General features: G+C 41.5%; 1 protein-coding gene across 1 annotated transcript in view; it reads right to left on the reverse strand.

The window, feature by feature from the left end:
- Positions 1–21,844, reverse strand: part of EBF2 (EBF transcription factor 2) — a 258,990-nt gene that overhangs the window by 8,567 nt on the left and 228,579 nt on the right. The window contains exons 11-15 of the mRNA XM_072637683.1: positions 18,238–18,326; positions 14,948–15,013; positions 14,664–14,841; positions 11,048–11,233; positions 2,998–3,165 (exon numbers count right to left, since the gene is read on the reverse strand). Coding sequence (XP_072493784.1) covers positions 2,998–3,165; positions 11,048–11,233; positions 14,664–14,841; positions 14,948–15,013; positions 18,238–18,326 — 687 coding nt within the window. The remainder of the gene's footprint in view (positions 1–2,997; positions 3,166–11,047; positions 11,234–14,663; positions 14,842–14,947; positions 15,014–18,237; positions 18,327–21,844) is intronic.

The raw sequence follows: 21,844 nt of genomic DNA on the forward strand, positions 1-21,844 counted from the left end.
GTGAGATGGCTCAAAAAAGTGATAGGTTCCCCTTCCAGCCTCTTTCAAAAGAGGTTAGCTGCCCACTTGTGGAGTAGGTAGGATTCTTTCCTAGCTAGAGTGGAAATACAATGGCATTTGGAGTTGGAGGACCAAGGTTTGAATCCAGCTCTGTCATTTACAAACTGTTGGCTCTCAAGTCAGCCTCATCACACTTTGGGATGGCTCTTCTTAAAATAGTCTAAATTTGTTTCTTTTCAATTTTCATTCAGTGATCCCAGTTCTGTTGTCTGAAGACAGAATGAATACTAACCCCCGAATCAATTTGGGCAGAGAAATTTAACCCCCCGTGGGTCTGTTTGCTCATCTATGAAAATAAGGGGCTGGACTCTCAGATCTCTGGAAGATTAGCAGGCTTGCTCCCATCCTTCTTTCCTTCACCAAAGTCCTTGCAACTCTATTCGTAGGGTTGGTCACTGAGATCCCTTCCATTTCTGAAATTTGGTGATTTTGTCAGGGTTGACTGTGGGACCCCTATGTTTCCTTCCCATTCTAAATCCCACAACCCTGGGTCACTAAGACTACCAACACTCCCCTGTGCCTCATAGCTTTCCTGAGTCATAACTCACAAAAATGGCCCTAGAAGGCTTTCCAGCGACCACTAGAAGAGTAAGACTACACATCAACTCTGTTCTGGCCATAGGGCTGCATGTCCAGGAATCTCCCCTAAGCCCAGCAGGCCTCAGGGACTAGGATCTGAGAGGGGTTAACCGAACCTCTGACCCTATGGGTTCTCTCCATCACTGCTTGTCATGAATATTTTCATGTCTGAATGTGCAGAGCTGTTGAAAAATAATGGGGGCCGTCAGTGATCCACAGTGCTCAGCAGTTTCTAATTTGCTCCCTTGCCATCAGCTGCCTCCCATCCATGATGAGATGATTAGATATTCGTGTACTCATCACATTTGTGTTACGTCATGTCACATTACATTTCATTGCACTGCTCAGAAACTAGTTTGACGTGTGATATTAATTCTTTTTCTTAAAAAAAAAGCACAGACAAAGACATATACTTTTCTTCCCTCCCCATGGCCCTGATCAAGCACCTGATATCAATTTGGTAAGCATGGAAGTCAGGGTTCTGGGAACTGCTGGTTATTCTTGATGGATCCCATCCAGCTATGCCCCTGGAATGTATATGGACTGCAGATGACAAGCAAGCTGTGTAAGTAGTAACACATGCCAGCCCATGTGATGACCCAGGGCATCCTTCAGGGAGAAACTGTACAGTCTTGTGGGCCTAAACCACAGTGTTGGGAGACTGGAAATTAATTCCTGGATTCTATATTTGGAACAAGTCTGACCACGTCACTCATTTACTCAAGAAACGTCAAGAGCTCACCATTGCCTTGAGGATAGGATACACAGTCCTGTATTTGACATTTAAAGAGTTTCACAATCAGCCACAAGCTCATGTTTCCCATCTTACTATTTCCCTTTGCTCACTCTAAGGGCCTATTTGTTGTTCCCTGAATGTTGATGCGCCCTCCTCTGTGGCTCTATCTAGGATGTCTATAAAAGCATTTGCACATTCGCACTTCATCCCATCTTCAGTTCCACCTAGCCACTTCCAAAACTTAGCTCAGATACCTTCTTCTATGGTAGTCAATCAGTCAGTCAAAAAACATTGACAAAGGGCTTGTTACGCACTAGGCAGTGTGGTAAGATCTGCGGATACTAAGAAGGCAAAAGCTGCTTTTGTTCTCAAGGAATGCAAGGAGACAACATGCAAGTAAGTAAAATATATAGAGAGCAGAGAGAAGGTAACCCAAGAAGGGTAGTGTGATAGCAAGCAAAATAGAATCTTTTGCTGTTTTTATTTTGGTATAATCAAATGCTTCCCATTGAATCTTGCCTTTACCAACTAAGAATTTTTTCTAGGAGTAAAGTACAGAAACAAGAGTTTCTTTAATGAGAAATGATATATGTATTTGTATTGTTAATGTGACTAAAGATCTTCCCCACCCATTAATGAATCTGCGCATTGAAGGGAGTTTGATTAGGGAAGATTTGTAGGAAGGCCCATACCTTTTGTTAATGAGGCATTGGTTCTCAAGGGTTGGGATGTCCTCTGGCTCTAAAAAAGGTATGAATACTCTGAGGATGAGGTTGTACTTCAGGGCTTGCTGACTGGAAGTGTTTGCTTGGCTAGAGGATGACTCTGGGAAGGTGCTAAATAGCCCCCCAGCTTTGAAAACCCAGATATTGGTGCTTCCCTCTCTGGTAACTATGGTCAGACAGTTGGACTTGTCTGTTGAATTCAGGCAGAGGAAGCCATTTCTGTTGATCTTTGATTTCTCTGTATGGTTGACTCCCCTGAACTAGGTAAATGACATATGTGCTTAGTTAAAGGAATGATTCATGCGCTTAATTAAAGTGATTGTTAACCCCTCAAAAGTTGTCTTTCCTCTTATGAATGCAGATCTAAGAACCTGTGGTAGCAGGCCTCCCTGTGTGTTGGCAGCCAGACCTACCAGGAAAGACCACCTAGGGGGATGGGGTTGGAGCTAAATCCCTAGAAAACCAAGAGGCAGAAGGGAAGAGGCAAAGAATTTCCTTTCTTAACCCCTTCAGCTATTAAGATTTGCTCCCTCTTCCTCAAATTATCATATATATGCTTATCTGTGTCCTTGTTCCATTCTTTCTCCCTTTGAATGTAAGTTTCTGGAAATCTATTTTTTTCACTTTGGGCTTAGCGCAATATCTTACCTATCATTGGTGTTTAATAAATATTTGTTGGATTGGACTAGAGTAGACCATGACTGGGACTTGGGATGTTGCTGTGCCTGTTTCCTACTTCACATCTTAATGAAAATTTATCAACTCTAAGTATTTCTTGATTGAAAAATCAAAAAGTGTCTTTGTCAGTGGATGCCAAAGAGCCAAGTGATGCTGGTGACTTTTAGTGTGGCTTAGTGAGCCCATGAACAGGAGCTCCCAAGGTGCCATCTTTCTTACCTCTGAATCCATTTCCATTTCCACTAGAGCAGGCTGGAGAAGGGGAGCCTTGGGGTCTAATGACAGGAGCAAAGGCACTCTTCTGTTTGACAGCTGGGAAGACGGAAGACGAGAACGGGAGAATGGAGGATGTACTGGAAGAGCCAACTGTAGGACTTGAAGACATTACTAGAAAAGAAATAGCATGGTCCTCATTTAGAAGGAGATGCCACCAGAGTGGGGCCAGGCACCTACTTGATCTCCACCAGGTTCCCCTTAGGACAGAAAATGTTTTCTTTCTTCTCAAGGTTGGGGAAATTCTCAGTTCTCATCATTGTCCTCTGGTCCCACACAGGTCTACCTAGAGCATGGGCTATGTGTGCAGCTCTCCCTGGGGGAATATTTCCATTGGGTCAGAAGGAAACACACACCTAACCTACTCTCCATGCACACCTATACTCCCTGCTCCAACCCTAAAATGTGGCCAATGCATCCTTGGCCTGAGAGACTCTCCTTTAATAATAACAGTCTCCTATAGTCCCTTAAAGTGGGCAAAGCCTTTTACAAGTATTCCCTCATTTAAACAATCCTGTTCTGACACTAATACAGGTCTTATCATGCCCATTTTCCAGATGAGAAAACTGAGGTTCAGATGGATTAAGTGACTTGTAGATGACAGCTAAGAGTCAGAGGCGGAATTTCAACCCAGGTCTGAGGTGGAATCTTGTAATGTCTAGAATGTTGTATATGGAATCAGAAAGCCCTGGGTTCAAATCTCATCTCTAATACTTACTAGCCTTGCAAACATTTACAACCCACTTAACCCATCTGAGCCTCAGTTTCCTCACCTGTAAAAATAGGCATGATAAGACCTATAGCACCCATTTCACAGGTCTGGGGTGAGAGAATATCTATAAAGTGCTTTGAAAACTTTAAGAATCAATAGAAATAACAGTTTTTATTATCATCATTATTACTCCATAAGGCATTCATGGATGGGTACTAAGGCTTTGACAGTTTCCCTCTTTGTATTTTCTTTTTCTCATCAGACTCCCTCCCCCACGGCAGATCAAAGCCTGAGTCCTCAGCCACCACTAATTGTCTTAGAGAGTCACTGAGGGCTAAATGACAATCAGGGTCACACAGCCTGTGGATCTCAGAGGCAAGACTTGACCCCAGGTCTTCCTGACTCTGAGGCTAGCCTTTCATTTATTATATACCAAGATGGCATCTCTCATTATAGTTCCCGAAACCTAGTGATAGAACCTGCTACCCATTTGGATGGAGTCACCAGCAAACTGCATAATAGTAACAAAAAATGTGTAACAAAAAAAAATAGTTACAAAATAGTCAAAAGTCAGGTTGTGTCATTGACAAGAAAGGAAATATCTTTCGTTAAGTACCGGATGAAAGAAGTACAATTAGAGAATATTTTGTCAAAAACAGATCTGAGGGTTTCAGTGGACCGACTACAAGCTCAATATGAGTTGGCAGTATGATGCACAAGCCAGAAATGCTAGTAACGTCTTGGGCTGTCTTAAGAGAAATATGACTTCTAAGAATAAAGAGGTGATCATCCCTCTGTCCTTTGTCTCAGTCAGACTTTATCTGGAATATGTTCAGTTTTTTACCAATCAAAGACATTGATAAGTTGGAGGATATTTAAAGACAGGCGACCTAGATAGTGAAGGGCCTTGAGTCCATTCCGTATGATGTCATTCTGAAGAAACTGGGTACACATAGCCCTTGTCATCTACTACTTGTACTGCTGTCCTATTCTGCTTAGTCTTGGAGGGAAGAATTAGGAGGTCCAGGTAGAATGTGCAGTGAGGCAAATGTACAGAGTCTGGAGAAGAAAGGAAGGATATTTTTACTTCCCAGTTAAGATCCAAGAAAACCAAGCTTCTCTGGAAAGCAATTATTTTATCATTTTTCCTTTCCTCTTTTCTGACAGTGAAACACATTCTTCAAGTAATGCCCCAACCTCGTGTTTTCCTTTTCGATAATGCCAAGATCCAAGGCACCATGTATAGAGGAGGGTATATTCATAGCTTCAACCAGATTTCCTCTTTCTAGCCTCATTTTCCCCGTCAACAAATTAAGGATGAGTTACTGTTCTTTAGTTCTGATATTTACTACTAGAATCAAGGGAGGAAATTATTTTACCTTTCTGGGCCTCAGTTTCCTCATCTGTAAAATAAGTTAGCTATATTCTATAGTTCCTTTAAGCTCTAAGTCCTCTGACTTTATATTCCCTTGTTCCCGGTTGCCCAGAAGAGCAAACTACCTGAGCTTTGGTTCCAAATTTGTTCATTCAGTAGTCTGTGGAATAATCTTGGGCAAGAACCTCACTTCTAATAGTTCAAGATGATGCAGGAAAATGGTACATTGGATGAGGAACTGGGTTGGGTATCAGGAAAACTTGAGTTCAAATCCATCCTCAGACACTTACTAGCTGTATGACCCTGGTCAAGTAATTTAAACCCCATTTGCCTCTGTTTCCTCTTCTGCAAAATGAGTTGGAGAAGGAAATGGTGAACCACTCCAGTATCTTTGCCAAAAAGAGCCCAAAGGGGGTCATGAAGAGTCAGACAGGACTGAAAAATGACTGAACAATGACAGTTACTATGATTACCCTTATTAAGTTCTAAGATTCTGTCCAGCTCTAATGCTCCATGATTGAGGATGTCAGGATTCTAAAGCAGAGTAAATACATGCCCTTATGGTTGGCTTGGGGAAAAAAGACTACTTCAACAAACAAATGTGAGGCCATAATAACTTATTTTGCATCACTACCCACAAAGCTCTAGGTGCTGAAAGGGGAGGGTGGGGCTGTTTGCCTACTATAGAGATCACCTACAACAAGTATGTGGGGGATCTGTGCTTCGGATAAATGCCCTTTGTTGTGGAGTCAAATAGCCTTGGTGGAGAAGAAATGCTTCATGTTTCTCCATTTCCCCCCTCTTTATTCCACTTTCTGCTCCATGCCAGAGCATATTATAGGATGTGGCCAATGATAAGCAGTATCCTCTAACTGTCTCGATGCTATTTGGGGTGATACTGGCCCTGACTTCAGGCTGCTTTGGTGGCTCTCACTGCTTCAGGGGAAATAGCCCCCCAGGCAGGGCAGGCTTACTTGCTGGATTGTGTCTTGGACTGGAGTTGGAGGGGAAAGGGTGTCTCTTTTTTGCAGTTGACCAACCAGCCTCCCCACTGAGGATGTTGTTGGACATCTATCTATCTTCCCTCATATGGGAATCAAAGTTAAGAAATGTATTTCAGGGCCTGAAACTAACAGGGACATGAGGAGTGAGGGGAAAACCACTTCTTGTCCCCAGGATGACTCCCACCACCCCAGCTGGACCTCGCTGGGCAAATATCCGCCTTTTGCACTCAGCCGTCCCATTTGCTGGCGCACAGGGGTCTGTCAGCCTTTCATTATAACCCCCTATTGTCAGAGGTTTATAACTCAGCCATAAAAAACGTGCTCTGAGCTGAAATTTGGCACTCACAGCTCCAGCTAGTAAGGGAAGCACGGATGTGAAATGGGAAAAACATCTGTTTGGCCACTTTTGGGGGGCTGGAGTACTGTGTGTGTAAGTACAATAAAGACGAAGGTTTCTGATGCCCTGCTTTGGAAGTTGGGAAAGTCAAACATGGCTGTGGGGTTCAATTTGATTTTCTCCCTAATTGGCTTGGACAAGTAATTACACCATGGCGTGGCCCAGCCACACCAGGCTGTTAGGAAAAAACTAAGAATGTCCAAAGCACTGGGCTTTTCAGCCCTGGATCCAGGGGTTCCTCAGCCTCTGTGGAGCTTTCCTCTCCCCTAAGCCCTAAGAAACTGTGTCCTATCTGGATTCGGACAAGCAACATAATGGACCAAGGAGTGTTGAAATAGCTAACATTTCTATAACATTTCGACTGATCCTTACAACAACCCTGGGAGGTTAGCAATGTTATTTTCCCCATTTTACAGATGAGGAAACTGAGGCAAGTCAGAGGTTAAGTGTCTTACCCAGAGAGAAACACAGCTAGTGAGTGTTTAAAGCTGGATTGGAACTCAGGTCTTCCTGACTCCAGGCCCAATGCTCTATTCATTAAACCACCTGACTGCCCCATGGAAGGGATCTTAGCAGCTACCTAGTCCAACTCATACCTCCAAAAGAATACCCATTATAATATGTCTGATCATTGGTTCTCCAGCCCCTCCCTTCAAACTTCTGCAAAGAGGGAAAACCCACTGGGCCAGAGGCAGTCCACTCCTTCTACATCAGGATATTTCTACTTGGTTAGGAAGTCTTCCCCAATATCAAGCCAACGCTTTTTTCCTTTGCACCTTCCACTTATTACTACTGGTTCCTTCCTCTCAGGCCATCCCTTCTCCCCATGATCACTTTCAAATCCTTGAAGACAGCTCTGATGTCCCTCCAGGTAATCTAAGACCTGCCATGAGGTAGAATACAGACACTCGGGTGAAGAGGGGATATGCAAAAGGATGCAGGTTTAGCCATGTATGTGAAATGTGAAATTCCACAAATAGCAGTATATGAAATGTAAGGCACCTTAAGAGGCCAAGGGGAGAAAGCTGGGGGACATGGATATGTCAGAGATGTGGCTAAATGAGAGAGAGTGCAGGCACTGGAATCAGGGGGAGCTTGAGTTTAGATCCGGTCTCGGACACTTACTAGCTGCGTGATGCAGGGCAAGTCTCTTGTTTGCCTCGGTTTTCTCCTCTGTAAAATGATCTGGAGAAGGAAATGGCAAACTATTCCAGTATCTTTGCCAGAAAACCTCAAATGGGGTTGTAGAGAGTCAGACAGTACTAAACAAGAGCAAACAGTCCAAGCTAACAGAGTAGGATGACAGCCACTCCCCCTTAGATTATATTATCAGTGTCTAGTGTCTAGAACGGAGAAGTTCTTTTCCCATTATCACCTTAGCTAGACCTTTAGTGTCATGTGACTTCCCAAATTTTAGAAGAGACATCAACAAACCAGAAATGTGCCAATGAAGAACTAAGAGAAGAAAGAGACTCCAGACCCTAACATTGAAGAAGAAAGCGGTGCTTAGCCTCGAGAGAGACAAACAAGAGGCAAGGGACAGATAATAACCTTGGTGATCAAATCCCAGAGAGTTGTCATATGGACAGATCAGACTTAGTCTACTTGGCACCAGAAGGAGGAACCCCAAACAGTGAGGAGAAGTTGGACTTTGAACAAGTTAGAAAGCTCTCTAAGGTCCCCAACCAATCCTGAATCCTATGATCCTGAGAATGAGAGATGACCAAGAGGAAAATGACCAGTTTCTTGGGGCAGGAAGTACTTAAACACTGACCATGTAGTGAGATCCCCATCACTGTAGGTATTCAAGTGGAGGCTGGATGGCCCTTTGTTAGGGAAGTTGTAGAGTAGACTCATGCTTCAGATAAAGTTTGGACTGAATGACCTGTAAGGTCTAAAAAGTCTATGTGTTCAGATAGAGATATGTAATAGACACACAAATATATACATACACATAGACAGACCAACTCGAGAGATAGATGGATAGACAGACAGATAAATACATGGACAGATACGTAGAGACTAGACAGATAGACAAATAGACAGATACAGATATAGACAGAAAGACAGACAGACAGATGGATAGATAGATGGATAGGGTAGACAGACAGACAGACAGACAGACAGACAGACAGACAGATAGATAGATAGATAGAAAGATAGATAGACAGACAGATAGACAGATACAGATATAGACAGAAAGACAGACAGACAGATGGATACAAAGATGCAGGAAGATAAATAGAAAGACAGATAGATAGATGCCAAATACCTTTTTTATATTTAATGTCATCAGGCACCTCACTTTGTTGCAATAGAGAATTTCAATGGTTTGATATATTTCCTGGGACCACATTTCCACTTTGCTAGGGCTAAAGCTGAGACAGACGTATTCTCAGCCTCTTGGCCTCCCAGAAATGGTTTGTAAAATCCCAAAGCATTGGTTCTCTTTGAGAATACAGGACCACCAAGAGCAAGATACCAAGTGAAGGGAAGTATTCTGAAAGCAACAAGACAGAGCGGTTCCATGCGGCCCCTGCCTCCTCCAAACTCCCAGATCTTAGATCTGTTGCTCAGTTTCAGTGGAGGTTTAGGTGGGCTTTACTGGCACAGGTGATTAGGATGTCTGAAGCAGAAAGAGGAGAGAATTACTGAAAGGTATCATTACTGGTCTCTTGTGTTGAATTTAAGGAAGAACATAGATAAGAGTCAGAGAGGTCAGGGGTTGCAATCTGCATTGCTGGAGAGAACATTCCCATCAGTGAGATCACCAATCCATTGAAGAATGTGGTGGGATCCAAGCAAAAGAAAAGTGAAAAAGCCTTCATATCTCCTCCTTCTGTTCCTGGCAGTGAGAAGCACCTCAGAAAATAGCACAGAATCAAACAATTACCTTCAGGATGATAACTAATATATGAACAGGAAAGCATTTTTCTCCCAGGGAATTCTTTCGATCCAGTCCAGCAGGCACTGTTCCCTTGACCCTCTTGCCAAAAGGTGAGAATTATTTTGTCACCCAGAACCCTTTGAGGCAATCCCATTTGCAGCCTCAGAGTTTGTTGTGAGATGACTACCCTGCTCAGGTAACTTCTTTTATCTTGATTGGCCATACTTTGTAGTAGATGTAAATTAAAAGTGCTCATCCAGAAAGGACCTGGGAATGGTAATGGAGTTGCCAGCCTCAGTGGTGTCAGCCAGTCAGTCAAGAAGCATTTATTAAGTGCCTATTAGTACAAAGAAAGGCAAAAGACAGTCCCTGCTCTCAAAGAGCTTACAAATTAATGAGGGAGATAAGAAGTAAACAAATACGTACAATCAAGCTATGAATTAAGAATGATTGAGAAAAGTTCCTGTAGAAGAAATGATTTTAGTTGAGGCTTGAAGGAAGCCAGGGAAGCCAGAAGGCAGAGATGAGGAGGGAGAGTATTCCAAACATGGGGGACGGCCAGAGGAAATGCTTGAATTTCGGAGATGGAGCGTCTTATTGGAGGAATGGTGAAGAGACTAGTGTCACTGGATCAGAGTATGGGAGGTTTAAGGGATAAGAGAACTAAAAAGTTTGGGGTGGAGGGTGAGGTCATAAAGAACTTTGAACAAGATTTAGTTTTATAGGTCACAAGGAACTACTGGATTTTATTGAGTATGGGGGGTGACGTGGTCAGATCTGTATTTTGGTGGTGGAATATGAGATGGTGTAGGAGAGAGACGTGAGGCAGAATGACCCACAAGCAGGCTTTTGCAGTAGTCCAGGTGGGAGGTGATGAGGGCACCATCCTGGTGGCAGGGTCAGAGAAAGGGGTGTATTTAAGAGATATTGCAAAGAAGAAATCAATGGTGTCAAAGGGTGGAAATAGAGATGGGGATAACAATGCCTGACCTTCCCAACTCTGCTGTGGCTAGCACCGAACACAGTCCAGATCTGGGACCTTGGTCTCTTTTGTAAAGAAAACCTCTTTAGAAGAAATGAGGGGACAGAGCCTCACTCTTAACCTTCCCCAGTCTAGCTGTCCATCCAGGGCACCTTGCCATCTGCCCTTCCACGCAGGTACCTCTGCCCTTTCCTCTCTTCTCATCTCTTCCTCTGGACATAGAAATAAAGTCAACAGTCACTTCTTGAAAGGGGCAGTCAATGAACAGTCTCCCTGTGACTCAACTCATCCTTCCTGTGACTATCAGCCCAAAATGGCCCTCTCTGGTCACCACTCCTTGACATGTATGGCCTCTTCCTATCAGATTGTAATCTCCTGGAGGATAGGGGCTCACTCACTTTTTCTGTTTTTACCCATAGGGCCTGATACTGTACCAAGTGCATAGTAAGTGTTTAATAAAGGCTCTTTATTTCTTCCTCCCTTTTCCCTTCCCTGTCTTTTTAAAGCACTTTAGCTGTGGTAATGGTTTGCATTTAGTAAGCGCCTACTATGTGCTGGGTGCTACAAAATGAAACCTGGGTATATGAAAGTCAAAAGGGAAGAGCCCCACATCCAAAGAACTGGAGAGAAAGCACTTACTTCCATAAGGGGATCCTGTGGGGGAGCCATTCAGGAAGCCTGGGGAGCCTGGTACGCCCAGGTTGGCCATGGGCACGTTGCTGTATCCATTCATGCTGTTGCTGGATGTGCTGTAGTTAGACTGCTGGGGGGTGGAACTAGAGGAGTAGCCACGAGGAGAGATGCTGCTTGTGTTCCGGATGTAACCTGGGCAGGTGAGGGAGATGAGTGAGTGAAGCAGCAGGCCACACATTAATACCATAGCAGCCTCCCCAGAGTCGGGCTGGGACACCACTGCATAGACACAGTCATCTGGCATCAGGGTCCTTCCCCTCTTAGCCTAGGAGCATGGTTAGAGCTGAAAGAGACCTTACAGTCTTTCAAGCCCAATCAGTTTGCACGTGAGGAAACTGAGCTACAGGCATTAAGTGACTTCCCAAAGTCCCACAACTAGCTGGCATCTGATGTAAGCTTTGAACTCAGGAGATCCCAACTAAGCCCAGAGCCCTGCTACTGTTCCCCTACTCCACTCAGATTATTAGATTCTCCCTTTGTTCTAAGATGCTAATGTCTAAGAGAATTTTCAAGTATTTGACCTTCCAGGGATTCTTGAACAGGAAATGAAAACTTGAGCAATGAAATTGGGCTACAATGGTGGAATTTCAGGCATTGGTTAGTGGTAAGGATGGGTATAGAGGAAAATGGAATCTTCTTGTCCCCCCTGCACATACCACCACCATGAGCCCTGTCAAATTCTCCAGACGTAGGCTCTTTCTGGCACTTTAAACACCCACTGTCTCTGAAGTCACACAAGGGACGAAACATGTCCAGGTCAAAAATAAATCGATGCTATTTTCTGAGAATTCAATTTCTAGTCTAGTGAGTTGCCAGTTCCAGCTTGCAGGGTTATCACAAGAGGATCCTAAAAGACGCAGTGTGATAAATAAGCAAACATACCATCTATGGACAGAGGAGATAGTACATCTCGTACACTTACTTTTGACTGTTGAAATACATGCGGATGCTATTAAGTTTACAAAACTGAAAATTCACTTACAAGTGGCACTGAATTCAAAGCCACAGTTCCCTCAAGCTGCTAGAGCCCTTCCCTCTAAGGTTGTAGGCTGGAGCTTGTAAATCCCTATGTAAGTGCATGGGGTCGCCCCATTAAGATCTAAGTTACTTGAGGGTAGAGACTATATCATTGTTGTTTTATATAATCCAATGTTTAGCACGTTATCTGGCACTTAGCAGGTGTTGAATAAATGTCTGCTGACTGATTGATTGATGTTCTCTCTGCATCAACAGATACTAAAATTGCAAATACTGAACAACTGTCATTGCTTGAGGTCTGAGAAGTTTTTGTTCTTAAAAAGGGATTCTCATACTTAACAAAGACGAGAAACCACTGTTCTAGCTCATCCATCTTAATATTCCCAAAGGAAAAGAAAAAGAATTCCAGCTGGAAGCCTTAACCCTCACTTTTACTATAGGAACTGACTAATTCATAGGATCTCTCCCACAATGCCCATCTGCTTTCAGAATACAGCTCATGTGCCTCTCCTACCCAAGTCTCCTCCAACCAGTTAGTCCTCTCTGTCTTGAAAGTACTTTGTGTATACTTTGTTTGTACTTATCTATGGATATACTGTGTCCTCCATTAGAATATAAGTTCTTTGAGGACAGGTACTATATTTTTCTTCGTGTTTTCAGGATGTATCCCAGCACTTAACACACAATTCAAGCTTAATCAATATTTGTTGAATTGAATCCCCACTCTGACTTCCAGCAGCTAGTCAAATTACTTTGAAATGATTTTGTCTGTATAAAGGGGTATCCTCTACCCCACCCCAATTATTGTAATTCTAAAGGCCTACTAGACATCTCTATGGAATCAATCAATCAAAAACATAAATTAGGCGGTATCAAGTCTTTAATCAGTTTGGAAGTAGAGAAATATTTTGATCACCAGATAAAATCAGATAACACAGGAAATGTACTGGGATTGGAAGAATGAATCAGGTACATTTCAGGGTCTGTGTATATTACAACAGCCCAGCTTGGAATCAAAACTTCCAAGAGATTCTAACAACAATTCGGTCTAGTTACTGAAAATTGACCTAGGAGTAGTAAGGATTGAATTCTCTCTCCTCTTCTCCCTGTCCCCCAATGCCTAGAGGACAACAGTGTGAACTTTGAAATGTCAGAAGATTTTGTTTTACCATTGGCATTAGTAACAGCATCCCAGAACATAAGTGGCTGGTCATACTTTCTACATTGGGGAACTAAAACACATCAAAGATGGCAGCTCCAGGGTTGACAAAGGCATTGTCCCTTAGAGCCTAGCAAACAGCTACATTGAAAGGGAATGTCATGAGTATTCCACCAAGGGAAAAAAAGGGACTTCTAGTGATTAAGAACTTTGATTTGCCCTTGTCATGTATACTAACTAAGATTTCTCCTGGCCTGGTATGTATTTATGGAAGAGAGAATCTAAGACATTTGGAGGTATGCTTTATACCAATGGCTATCACAATCTCACCCATAAACACCCCTGTCTAAAAGTCAATTAAGTCTGGTTAGCCAATAATGAACAGGAAACAAACCATATTTGGGGGAGTAGGAACAAGAGGTTATGTGAGACAGTACCAGAGGTATTCATGGCCTTGCCTACCAATGTGAGTGGGAGTTGGAGAAATAGCCCTGAAGGGCATGCTACACATATAATCTTACTTACATGTGTACATATTGTCTCCTCCGGGACACTGTAAGCTACTAGAAAGTGGGGGCTCTTTCCTTCTTTTGCTTTGATAGTGAGTACTTAGCACAGTGCCTAGCACATAGTAGGGGCTCAAAACTGATTGAATTTATGGAATGGAATGGATTGAGAAGCACCACCTACTGGGTTAAAATAATCAATTCAGAGGAAGATTAACTTGTCTTTTATTGAGTTTTTTGATTTCTAGGACAAGGAAGAAAACTGGTAGAAGAATGAAGGGACAAAGGTATTTTTAAACATCTATTTTTTTGTTGGTTAATGAAAAGTAATTTATTAAACTCAGACTAATGAAATAATGATAAGGTATAGCCACAATAAGAAACTCTATCTGCTTTACATTTTCATTTACAAATCAGCTCAGACTTTCTCATCTGTTTGTATGCTCTGTGTAATCACATACATTAATACTGTCTGTGATTTAGCACATAAGTCTTATGGGGTTATCTGAAGTACATAGCAGTTTAGAGTTGTCTAGGGGTCACACTTCTTAGTCAGAGGTAGGCTTGGATTCTATGTCTTTCTAACACCAAGTCCAGTGTTCTCTTCATCACACAACTGTTTCTGGTACTGTGTGTAGGCCTTCCAAAACTGACCATCTATACAGTTTAAATATTTTATTTCCAATCATGGTTATTTTCCATCCTCCTTCTTAACCTGACTTACTGAAATTTTTATTTTAAAATATATTTACTCCATGGATTCCACTTGGCAGGGGTATAATTAAGTATGTGAATTTATCATTTTCCTCAGAAAGGGGCATCCCTCTCAATTGCATGACTGTGGTTCCTTTGATCTAGGCAGGATTCTCATCCTGATGCCTTCATAGTAGCTAACCTTCAACTCCAGAGAAGTTATTACCTTGGTTGTTCCCCTGTGTGGACTCTGAGATGCTGACACCTAGCTGGCTGCCATAGGAGTTGATACCCATCATGCCACTGTGAGCTGGAGAGCTAGACAGAGCTGGGATCTGGCTGGGATTCCTTGGGACACTGTAGAGGGCCTCAGCAATGTCAGCGGCTCGTTTCAGAATGATGTCCTACAGAAAAAGGCCATGAGGTTAGTATTCTTTCCAGGAAAAGTCAGAATCAAACAGTAGGCCAGAGGGAAGTGGTGGCCCATGGGGCAAAGGTTTCGCATCTAACCTGGTTATTGTGCGGTGTTCCGTAAAGGGCTTCCACTAAATCAGCCGCTCTTTTCAACAGCATTTCCTGGGGGAGAGATGGGCACAGTAACCAAATGGTGAAACCCATGAGCACAGATAAGGTAGCCCTTTCCATAGCCTTAAATGGGACAGAGCCATCAAGTACTGGATACAGCTAAAACTGTTAACCACGATGTTAAGTATGTTGGTGGTAGACTGCTTTCTTCCAGACACACATCAGACCCCATCTTCTGTAAGAGGTCTGTTTGTCCCCAACCCCCAGCTGCCAGTGCCTTCCCCTCTGAGATTACCTTCCATCTATGCCATATATAATTTGCATGCACCCAACTTTTTATTTGCTGTCTCCCCCATTAAAATGGGAACTACTTGAAAGCAGGGACTGTTTTTGCCCTTCTTTGTATCTCCAGTACTTAGCACAGTGACTGTCATATGGCAAGTATTTGACTCAGCTAAGTATAAAGAAGTTCAAAAACATTCTGAAGCTCCCTTTTGCTTCTAGAAATTTTTTTCCATCTTCAGCTTAGTACTTACAGCCCCTGTTCTCTGGCTCCTACATACCTTTCCAGACTTATTTTATGATAATCTCCCTCAAACATTAGATGGTCTGGCCAAATTAGCATATTAACCATTCTTTGAATCTGACACATCATTCCCATCTTGGTGTCTTTGCAGGACTTTTACCCCTACTCACATGTCTGAATTTTACTTCTTCCACACCTCTGCCTATTTAGAATTGCTAGTTTTCTTCAAAACTCAGCTAGGTGCCATCTTCTAAATTATCTTTTATGATTCTTCCTCCATCATTGTTAGTGCATGACCCCTCATCAAATTGTCTTGAGTTTAATTACTTGAGTATTTATCTGGGTACATGTTGTAGCTCTCTGATGGGAAGCAATACAGGGAAATGAATAGAGTTTCAGTTTTTTCTTTGTATTCTGAGTATCTACCACAGTGCCTTGCAAAAAGTTTTTCAAATTGAATTGAATGCAGATTGTAGACTCATAGCTCTAGATCTAGAAGAAAACTTAGACACCATCTGGTCCAACTCTCTCATTTTAGGGATGGGGAAACTAAGGTCCAGAGAAATTAAGTGACTTGCCCAAAGTCACATAGATATACTAAGTGTCAGAGCTGGGATTGGAACCCAGGCTCCTGATAGTGAATCCAGCATTTTTAATTGAAATTGAATTAATCAACAGAAAGTTAGCTACCAGACAAAGTTTTGTGGTGATAACAAATCATGAAATGCACAATACCAAGGAATAGAGAGATTGGAACTGCATCCATGCTGAAAGTGATCACACTATTGAATAACAGATCTTGAGGAATGCTGAAGTATAATGTATTCCCCTCCAAAGAGTGTTGGGTTCCCCAGACACAAAATCATTTAAGATATAGGAAGGCTTCAGGAAAAATGTGTGTGGCCAGGTAGGTTTTACCAAAGGGGAAAAAATATATCTGAAACCATCCTGGACATAAATCAGACTGTCGGACCAATACAGTGTTTTTAAGTGATTGATTGGCCAGAGCTCCATCCTCTTGTCCAGGAGCTATCCAGAGTTCTGAAATGGCTCTGGCATTGCCTTCTGTGAAATTTGATTCTAATAAAGATGAATTCTCTCAATAACACTCTCTCTTGTTTCTTAGAGAGAGAGAGAAAGAGAGAGAGCGAGCACAGTAAGTTATCCCTTTCCTCTCATTTTGTCTTTGCCACCTCCTGTTTTTCTTACAGCTTTTAAAATCACTATTAACCTATTTTATAGAAATCATTTATTTGTAAAGCTGGGATTTTTCCAAGAGGAAAATAAAGGTGCATTAGAGAGGCAATTATGAGTTTCTAATTTTCTCATGATACAGAGAAATAAGAACTTCACAACTTGATATCAGAATGTTTAAAGTTCCAATTCAGGGGAAAAATGAAATACCTCTCAGCAATTTAATGAGATATAATACATGTGATCAACTTTTTATACAAATCAAAGCTGAAATGACAAACTGGCCCTTATCAAGTCATTTTTCATAGGCAGACTTATCAAAGGGATGCATTTCATAGTAGTTTACAAGCAAACATACCTTGCCCTGTGTTACAAAGAGATACCTTCACACAATTTTACCCAATGAATGTTATTTCATAATGTCATTAATATACCATAACCAAATTACACAGTTATAGCATCATTTGAACAATTGCCCAAGCAAATAAGATGGCAGGTGATAACCTGAGCTAACTCTTGAGATGCAGTGGTGATAAGGCGAAGTATCAACTTTACCATTGCCCATGGCATTGTGTTCCAATGAAACCACTAAGACCCACGCAACATTGCTTTACCTAAAATTATGCTTTCACAAAAATCAGTAAACAACCTTAAATAAAGGAAACTTGTACTTACATACGTAGGAGGAAATGGAAATGATGCTCACTCTGGAATTATATGATTTAAGTTTGAAATCTGGCTCTATCACTTTCTGCCACTATGACCTTAGATCATTTTTCCTTTAGTTTTCTTCAATATAAAATAAGGAAATTGACCTAGACGACCTCTAAAGAACCTTTCTACTCTAGATCTATGATCTTAAGTATTGCTGGTTGATTATTCATAGGAAGCCATGATCATAGGAGGGGACCTTACAGGTCATACAGTCTAACCCTTTTATTGTACAGATGAGGGAACAGGTCCAGCTAGGACACATGTCTTTAACTCATCCTCCTGTGTCCACTCAATTTCTGAAGGTCTGAGCATCATTTGTTGAGAACTGGAAGAGATGCTAGAAGTCACTAAGTCCAATCCCATCATTTAACAAATGAGGAAACAGAGCCTGAGGGGTGAAGTATCTTGTCCAAAGTCATGCTGGTGAGAGTCATCTGACTCTAAATACAACATGCTTTCCTGATAACTGTTGCATAAATAGAGTATGTTAATATGCTACAGGACCATTGGAGATAAAGTGAATTGTCTTTTATAAAGATTAATCTAATTGATCTGATTTGAAACTCTATATTTTAAGGTATCAGGGTTTTTGTGCTGTATGTGTGTGTGTGTGTGTGTGTGTGTGTGTGTTTAGCACATCCCAGAAGTACATTTCAAAATTAAGCTTTATCAGTGGAACATTTTGTGCAGATTCGACACCTATATCCCAAAGAAAACCCAAGAGAATCTTTGTAGCCAAGCTTCAAAGACTATTTAGTATGGAGTTTGTTTTCATATGCATCTCATTTTCCTAAAATTCCATAAAATTATTTTTAACACATCAGTCTCCAGAGTGATTTACCTTAGCTAGTCTTTCTGGATCTCCAGGATGCCTCGGGATGACTTTCTGTAATCTCTGGAAGCCATAGTCTATGGTAGGTTCATTTAATGCTGGAAAAGAAAAGTTACAACTCCTGAGTACATGTCCTGGTTATTAACCAAACCTTCTTAAATACGTATTTTTAAAGGGCTGTCACAGTTACTGGTATTAGCAGAACAGTACTAATGCCTCCAACAGTGGAAGCATAGTTGATGATATTATTACTTGGCTAAGTTATCTCAGACTACTAAGAAAAGGAAGAAACATTTAATGATAATAAAATGGAAAGATGAGTCAGCTGAGGTTGGGGGGAGGTGGCATAGATATGAGTTACATCTGGTGGCCAACTGTGATTTGCACCATGAGAGGAGATGTGACAGACAAGATGGCATCAAAGGTACACATTGCCCAAAAGGGGAGGTTATTCAACCCCCTTTTCGAGAGATGGAGATAACTACTGAACAGCCCCAGGGCTGCACTGGAAATTCTGAAAGATTCAATGTTGAAAGAACCAGGGAAGGACCTTAATATACTTACAGACACTTAAGGAAAGAAGTAGATAAGAATTACACAAGACAAGAAAGCCTGGATCGGTGGGGAAGGCTGTCCTGTCCTCTGTGTATGCCTTGTATGCACCAAGTTATTTGTATATTCTCTCCCCACTTAGAATATAGGCTCTTGGAATATAGAATATAGGCAGTACAGAACTCCTTTTTGCCTTTATTTGTATTTCTAGCACAGTGCCTGACACATAGTAAGGGTTTAATAGATGCTGGTCGACTGACACCAGCTCAAATGCCACCTCCAATGTGATGTTCTTCATCCCATCCAGTTGCTAGTGTTCCTTCCCTTACCCCTAAATTACTTTGTGTATATTTTTGATTTTCTTTCCTGCATTCGTGATGAATCCCTACTCCACCCAGCAGAAAGGAGGCTTTGTATCTCAAGCACCAAACACAGTTCCTGAAAAGTAGTGGGCACATCATAAAATCTTTTTGAACAAAATTTAACTGAATCCATAAAATTATGAATAGATTAAAGAATAAAAATATAATAATTTTCACTCTTGCATAAAAATTTTTATTACTCTTACGCCTCATTTGATGCTCAAAGCAGTTTAATTTTAATATCTACTTATTCGAATAATATATTTCAAGTTGGAAAAAGACCTTATGGGACATCTGGTACAACCCTCTCATCATCATCATCATATCTCAGTTTCTTATAAACGCAATAAGCTTTTATTTTTTCTCCCTCTTGTTTTTCTCCCTACTCTTTTTTGATATGTTCTTTTCCACCCAGATGGTTTCTTTCCTCATCTTTGTAAATTCAGTGAAACTAGCATTTCCTTAAAACATCTGTTATTTCATGTACTGTACTAGGCACTAGGCATACAAAGTGTGCCACACAAATAATAGTTCATGACCTCAGAGAGCTTATACTCCATTGGGAGGTAGGACTGAGGCAAGCACCATGTACAGAAATATAGGCAAAACGTTGACAAAATGAATACAAAGTTATGTCTGCAGTGGGGGTGGGGAGAAACATTCACATTTTGGGGTAAATGAGAACGCTCTCATGCATTCATAGATAGGCCCAAGGAATCTCTATGCTGAAGATCCTGCATCACTGTTCTTCCTTATCCCTCTTCTCATTTAAGCAGATCCCATAAACTCTCTCCTTGCAGCCATGGTTTGGCCTCTTGTTTTTCTTGTTTCCTCCACAAGCTTACCTGCTGCTTTTGGAAGTCTTTCTCAATAGTACATTAAAAGGCCACATCTATCTGAGCCTCCTCCTTCTTACAACCATCTCTTATTTGGGGCATCCTCACCCACTTCAAAACTTTATATTGGCTTTCACCAGAATCTCAGAATGATCCTACAAGGTACGGAGGTTTTCTGTCATTTTTTCTCATTTTGAAAGTGAAGCTACTGAGTCTTAATGTGGTCCCCAAGGTTAAATGTCTATAAGTTATAGATAGAGTACAGAAAGGAAACTTGGAAGCTGGCATTCCCAAATCCTCCCTGTCTAGCAATGTGCAATGTCAATAGTCCCTTATTGTCTCCATTTACTCATCTGTACAATACTTACAATCAGAATAGGGATCTGTAAGAGGCCAAGATTTTGTCCTAGTTGATGACATGGAAAGGGAGGGGTGTACTGTTGCCTAACAGTGAATGGTCTAGAGAAAACCATCCTCATGTTTCACACCTCAAGTGTGATCTAATATTAGCCTAATTTAGTGATGGTAGGGACCTCCCAAAAGCCATCAGATCTGCCTATGTCATCTCAGAAATTAGACAACTGAGGCCCAGGAAGGTTAGTCATTTGCACCAGGTTGAGTTGGATTGGACTGATAGTGTATCCCTATTTATTAACCAGTGAACAAGCTATAAATATACTCACTATGGAGAGTACTGCAAGGCATGCACTTTAGAAATTCCCCAAATCAAAGTCATAATCATGGAACTCAGAGTTTCAAAGGCCTTGGAGATCATCTATGCCAATCCCCATTTTTCAGAGAAGGAAACTGAGGCATAGAGAGGGAAAGCAATTTGTCCAAGGGCACAGACACCATAACAGGTCTGAGATTCAAACTCATGTCCTCTGATTCTAAACCCATTCTATCACATAGGCTTACCAAATGCCACCATTTAGGGTAGCAACTTCAGGGGCACAGAGTTATCACCCCTCTTTAGACCTAATTCAGGTTAAGAAAGTATCTCACAGATGTGTAGACAGGAGCCTAAGAAGCTCTGATCCATTTATGCTATCTATACCTACACAATCTCACATCAGTGGATGGGATTAGATTAGATTGTAAACTTTTTGAGGGCAGGGATTATGCGTTGTATAATCTTGGGGAGTTCATTTAACCTTTGTGAGACTGATTTTACTCTTCAGAAAAATTAGAGAGCTGGACTCAATTATTTTTAAGATCCCTTTTAGCTTTCACATTTTGTGGTTTTCTGATTGATTTTTTCCCACTGAATTCGTTGGTTCAGGGAAAAATCAACCTAAAGAACCATTTGTCTTACTAGCCTAGAGACATATGTTCAGTGTTCATTTCCACCACTTGGCATGTCCAAAGCCAACTTTTTAGTCTTGTATTGTACTCCATTTTGGTAAGAGAGTACCCAAGAGAAGTATAAGGAAACCTTCAGGCACTAAAGACCAACTATACCATTGCCTGCCACAATCAACACCAATCTGCATCCTCTCCTACCTTTTGCTTCTTGGTAAATGCTGCTCATGGGAAGCCATTCCAGCACCATGTCTGATGGGCATCAGAAGAGAAACATTGCATCGTAAAAACCCAAAGTGAATTGGAATCACGCCCCAAACTATAGGCTGTATTTATCTGTGTCTTTCTTTAGTAACATAGCATTAAGGTAAAAGGTCATCTCCCCACTGAAATATATTTTATATTTACTTTTTTATTAAATAATTATGGCATGGCATGAAGTTAAATATTACAGAAGCTAATCAGGAGGGAATTCAATCGAGCAAACCCCGACCTGAGAATTTCGTCTTTGCTATACATAGAATGTCTTAATCCTCCACTGGGAGCCATTCGGGTTTACTTAAG

This window comes from Notamacropus eugenii, chromosome 1 (assembly GCF_028372415.1).
Source record: "Notamacropus eugenii isolate mMacEug1 chromosome 1, mMacEug1.pri_v2, whole genome shotgun sequence".
In the NCBI taxonomy this organism is placed as follows: domain Eukaryota; kingdom Metazoa; phylum Chordata; class Mammalia; order Diprotodontia; family Macropodidae; genus Notamacropus; species Notamacropus eugenii.